This window comes from Epinephelus moara, chromosome 24, assembly GCF_006386435.1.
Source record: "Epinephelus moara isolate mb chromosome 24, YSFRI_EMoa_1.0, whole genome shotgun sequence".
NCBI lineage: Eukaryota > Metazoa > Chordata > Actinopteri > Perciformes > Serranidae > Epinephelus > Epinephelus moara.
Genome location: NC_065529.1, coordinates 605,012 through 611,011, shown reverse-complemented (window position 1 = coordinate 611,011; position 6,000 = coordinate 605,012). Strand labels below are relative to the sequence as shown.

Genomic DNA, 6,000 nt, shown 5'->3' with positions numbered 1-6,000 from the left:
ATAGAGACAGACAACCATTCACGCTCACATTCACACCTACGGACAATTTAGAGTTATCAATTAACCTATTCCCCAATCTGCATGTCTTTGGACTGTGGGAGGAAGCCGGAGTGCCCGGAGAGAACCCACGCTGACACGGAGAGAACATGCAAACTCCACACAGAAGGGCTCCCACACCCGGGATCGAAACAGGAACCCTCTTGCTGTGAGGCGACAGTGCTAACCACCAAACCACCGTGCCGCCCTGCTACTTAGGTATAAGTAAAAATAAATCCTGAATGTTAGCATGAGTTTTTACATGCACGTTTTTGGTTGGGCATTATTTTTTTTTAAATTTTCACTGAGTATTTAAAGCTATAGTTGCTAATGTTGGAGAGCTAGCAAGATTTGAAAGCGGCACCTCCTCTAAGCTCCACCCCCTCCTCCCCCTCCCGTCAGTACTCCGTCCAAAGCCACGGCCCCACACAAACTTGAACACGCATCCTGCAGTAGGAGTCAGCAGGGCAGAGGAGAGCCGAGTAAAATAACAAATCCCCCCAAAGCAAACAAATAATTACCTGTCCAACAGAAAGACAGCAACCTCTGCATCACTCTTCAGGCCCTCCAGCCCCCTCAGTTGTCTCCACCCTTCAAAAGCTGCACCGATGTTGATGTCTGGTTTGTCCTCTCACTTTATCAAAAGCCTTTTTCGTCGCAGCCTTTTCTGCCTCCGACTTTCTTTTCTCAGTCTGTTTAGCAGGGTGAGCTGTTACAAGTAACGCTGGAAGTGGTACTTTTGGCTGCATTTTCACTGCCATTGTTCAGCAAACTCCTACTAACTCGGTATTTCTGCTGAGGAGTGTGCTGAATATTTCCGGCAACGGTGACACGTGATGAGTGCACGCAGGGAGGAGGGAGGGACAGAGGGGGGCTCGGGCAGGATGAGGCATGAAGGCATCTGATTGGTTCTTTCCATTCGCACCGAATGGCAGGGATTGGTCAGAGTTTTTACAGGCCTGCAGCTGCCACAGAGGTCGGATTTTTTTCGTTCCTTTTTCTGAGCACATTATGTATTGACTACTCTCAGGATGGAAGGACCATTTCACCCAGTGTAACAAGAAGTGTTTCTGAACAGGATTACCAACTATAGCTTTAACTTAAAAGCTCTTCCTTGACCTGGTGTGGAGGCTTGTGTGTTTCTGTGATCTCAGTCATTTTCCAGGGTGACTGGGATCACAGGGACCAGATTAAAGAGAATTGGGGTTGACAGCATTGGTTTCAGGCATAAGTGAGGGAGTGTTTTTGATATCTGGCTCAAGTGTTAGGTAAGTATATCATTGCTTCAACAGGTTGTTCAAGTTAAGTTCATCATTGGCTCAAGAGGTTGCTTCAGGTAAGTCGATATCCGGGTAGGTACAACACTGACTCTACAGTCTGGCCTCAGTGATTTTTGGGACCCGTCAGAATGGTTCTACCTAGGTCACTCCTGTTTGCTGACGCAGGAGTGTGCTTTGCTTGGTCGAACAAAGGGGCCCAAACAGAGAATCAGAGAGAGTGATTCTCTGTCTCATTCTCACCAGGTGATGCGACGCATTGGCCCTGTTGTCCATTCAGCCCAGGAACAGTACCTTAGCTGTTGCTAGGACTGCACTCTTGTGGACAGAAACCTGGAATTTGCTGGAGCCATTCCCCCAGTGCGGGGGTCACAGTCCTTAATGCTCCTATTACCACTGGGACACTTGGGCCTCACCTTCCACATCTGTTCCAGTTGTTTCTTTAGAACCTGGTACTCAGTCTTTTCATGCTTTATTTTCCTACTGTTACTGTCAGCTAGGATTGCCACATCTACCACAACTGCCCCCCTCTGTTCTTGGTCAGCCACCACTATGTCTGGTTGACAGTGACGTGCCATGAGGTCATTAACAGGGTGGGCATTGGGTTATGAAAGCCAGATTAGTTCTCATAAAGTGTTTCTTCACTCACTTTACGCATGCATGTGCATGCGCACTTAAGCACACATTGGTGTCCCCTGATGGACATATCAAGCAAGTTCTCATAAGCGATGACACTGGATTCACATCATGTACAAGAGGGGTATATGAAATAACTGCTTCTGAAATGTAACTATGAAGAACAAGTAACCTATGTTCAGTATCAGAATGCAGCCATATGCTGAATTGTGGCACAGCGACCAACTATGTTTCTGACTTGTGTTTAGTGAGCAACAATACAGTTCACAGGTCAGATCAATATGAAGCCAAACATAAATGTACACTGACTCACAGATCTGTAGATTTAGATCAGTGACTGCCAGCACAGCCACATACAGTATAAGTTAGCCAATGTTCCCTTGTGCCAGGCCAGTCTTGTGCTAAGTCCAACAGGAAGTGCAGTAATGCCCTTTCAGTGTAAGATGATGTTTTTCATAAATTCTGTCTCTCAAAAATATTTGCTCCTACACCGTTTATCATAACTGCTTCAAACTTGCACACATTACAGCTCTACCCCTGGTGAACATTACTTGTGAAGGACTTTGTCATTACTGAAACGGTTTGGATTTTAGAAGCGTTCTAAGGTGCAGGACACAAATCCTCATGATGATCTCTGTAAGAAAAGATGAGGGCCAACACACTGTAAACTTGTGATTAAGGTCAGTTTTTTGAGTCCATAGACATACAAGCTTTATATTTTTATGTTCAGAACAAGATTATCGATCTGGTGATGCTTTCAGATTGAAGATCGGACCCACGGTTTGGGAACTGGAAGGACTAGTTCGAGAAACTTTCAACCCATTTTGCTGTCACTCTGTCTGCCTGTCAGCCACATGCAGTCCTTAATTAGCATAACAAAAGCTTCACTCTGACAGACACAAGTGTGTGTGTGTGTGTGTGTGTGTGTGTGTGTGTGTGTGTGTGTGTGTGTGTAGTCACACACACCTGACAGTATAACATTTACCAAACTGTCCAGCTCACGTGGCTCATTCCTAAAACTTTTGAAATAAATGCCTGATACCAAAAACTTGTAAATACAAGATCTCCAGGTCAAACTCTTTTGCCTAACCCCTAACCCTAACCCACACATCCATATCAACACTAACATAGCATTTATTTTATTTTCTTTGCAACAATGGCTTGCAAACCTCAATAATGGAAAAGTAGGAGAAAAATACAGGTAATTTTACTGCTTATTATTTAGTGTGTTTGCTCTACTGGGGAAGCAGGAGAAAATAAAAATACTTCTACTGTTAATATTCTCTCTCTCTCTCTCTCTCTCTCTCTCTCTCTCTCTCTCTCTCTCTCTCTCTCACATGTCCTGTTACTGCATGTCACTAACTCGGCCGTACTGCATGTCAGTAACTCTTCTCCAGAACCTTTGTGCTCCACTGTCTCGCAGGTTAACTTCTATCACAGCGGTGCCCGGATAGTGTGACGTGTGAGGTTGTGTTGCTGCTGTGGTGTCAAATGCCTCCTGCTGATTCTGTTATCATTAGTCAACTCATCAGATATTAATTCAACATATTGTACCACAATAGCTAGAATTATGAGGACAGAGGGATGTTGTATGCTGTAAAGCCCTGTGAGGCAAATTGTGAGTTGTGAGATTGATTGATTGATTGATTGATTGACTGACTGATTGATTGATTGATTGATTGATTGATTGATTGATTGATGTCCTCGTCAGTAGTTTGGTTTTCAGAAGCCATCAAAGTTCTACTCCCAAGTCATGGGTTCATTGCCAAAAATGACCTTGCGTTATACTGACATAGCTTGTTTTATCAACATTTTGCCTCTCACAAATAATTCAAAATCTCTATGTGAGCTGGAAGCCGAAAAAGCGTGAAGCCGAGGTCCCGACAACGCTGCTCGCAGCTTTAATTATATGTGATGTGGCCTTTTCATCTTTTCAAATAACAACACCACAGATGCAGATACTGTTGCATTTAGACTTTATTCACACTTAAATCAAACACACCAAGACACCACACAACGTGAGGTTGACAACTACAGAAAAGCTTCATGTCTTAAACACAGTTAATTGCTTTTCCTTTTAAAGCATGCAGCGATATACTAAAATCTGAATTAATCAATATTTCGATATGAAAGGGAGATTGTCTAAGTAATACATGTAGGTCCGTGTAACACAGTAAACTTGAGCAAAAACAAAAAGCATTTGTGACATGCTTCAATTGTGATAAGAGTTCAGCAGGTTAAAGAGCCAATGGATAAAAAGGCCATGTCAAATTATGGATAGTTTTGTAACAAAGTTAGCAAACTGACAGAAAAGACAGTCAAAGTAATATATTTATATTTAATCAAAAAAGGCTTGTTTCCCCCTCATCTTTTGTTACACTGCAGTGGGAATTTACTTAAATGTCTATATAAAAAATTGCATTCTTTCATTATGTGGCTTTTTTTTTTTAAATACTATACCCTTAAATCAACCCTCCTGTTTTTATAGTCGTAGCAAAATAAGGGTAAGAAAAATATGGGACAGATTTTTAAAAAATTATTTAGAAATTCTGCGAAGACAGCACAAACAGTTCACACCAGACCAGTGTCTCTAGAAGAAATAAAATCAAGGAAAGTTTGTAACAGGTAGCATTTCCTGGTATTACATGTCTTAGAACTCACTATTATGGGCAATGGTCAGCATTAAAGTTTTTGACACATTTAACACTGTTTTCAGGTTTGGATGGTAGGGTTGGCAGCCTTGGCAGTCCCTTTCATCAATCCTTCTCTGCATCTGTTGAGAAGCTCCTGCCATCTCCATTTTGCCAAAGTCAAAGGTCATGGCACTGAAGTACTCGGGCAGACATCAGTAGTCAGAGGCCAATTCTTCCAAACTACTGTTAATAAAGACTGTTAAAACAAAAGGGACAAGAATGAAACAGTCATGAAATGTCAGTTTTAGGCATACATTCAAACAAGCAACATATGGAGTAAATCACCATTACAATAAGGAATAGTGTACATGTGGTATAGGGATGGCTGAGTGATATACAAACATAAGGTGCAACATCCCTGGTTCCATATTTGTTGCAAATCAATCTCTTCCCTATCACGTTCTATCTGTTTCTAGTGTACAATACATGCAGAAAGACAGAAGGACATAGAGATAAGTTCGGTTTCTGAATATGATGACATCATAACTTCTTGAATGGGAGCTAATATAATATTGATTCATTCAGAGCTCTATTTCACATGTCAATGTGATTTGCTTGTTCAAACTGGCTCAGCAGTCTGGAGGAAGTCAGCCTTTCTGATACTGCATGAAGAGAGAGTGATGTGTAAAATGTGGGAGTTGTGTTAGTAGTCTTGTCTTGTCATGACTTTTTCAGACTGTATGTAGAAACGTGTATCATGGCAAATGTTGGGCCGTTTTGCAGGCAAGCTGCTAGCGTTTAGACACACAGAGCCGGATTGGCGAGTTGAGCTGAGGTGCCCAATTTTCCGCCACGTATGGGTAAACATATTGGCGGAACTTTTTAGGTTTAAAAAGAACGAGGCGCCCTTCCACCACGGGAGGGGCTGTTTATGACTTATGGGAGGAGCTGTTGATGACACCGCACATGCGACCCACTGGCGGTGGACCAACAGAAACAGCTGATAGCAGGAATGAACAGCTGGTAGCAAGAGGGAAACACAAACCTGAAAGACACTAAAGATGAGCAACTGGGGAGACAAGAAACTGCGCGCCCTCCTTGCCCTCGCAAACGAAGAGGCCGCCGTGGCTTCCTCTCAGAGTACATCACTGTTTATGTCACACACAGAGCTACACGTTTTGTTACTTGCTCACGCCCCCCATTGCCCCGAAAAAGGCATATTCTGTATGAACAAAAGTAGGCAGGCAGCATTTCGCTGCACTCCCTGATTTTGTTTTTATACTGCCAATGCTGAACGAAGACTGATTGGGCTTTCCTGCAAATTTGCACAATTCCTATTTAAAAAGGACTATAGTTGTGTGTGAGACAAACTTCCCAGAAACACGACAAACGCTGGTTTTGTGGACTATTGCAAAATT

The 6,000-nt window shown here is 42.8% G+C and overlaps 1 protein-coding gene across 1 annotated transcript in view; it reads right to left on the bottom strand.

Moving 5' to 3' along the window:
- Nucleotides 1-3,910: 3,910 nt before the first annotated feature.
- LOC126386418 (dihydropyridine-sensitive L-type skeletal muscle calcium channel subunit alpha-1-like) overlaps nt 3,911-6,000 on the bottom strand; it is a 509,728-nt gene continuing 507,638 nt past the window's right edge. The window contains 1 exon segment of the mRNA XM_050038752.1: nt 3,911-4,838. Coding sequence (XP_049894709.1) covers nt 4,829-4,838 — 10 coding nt within the window. The 3' untranslated portion in view covers nt 3,911-4,828.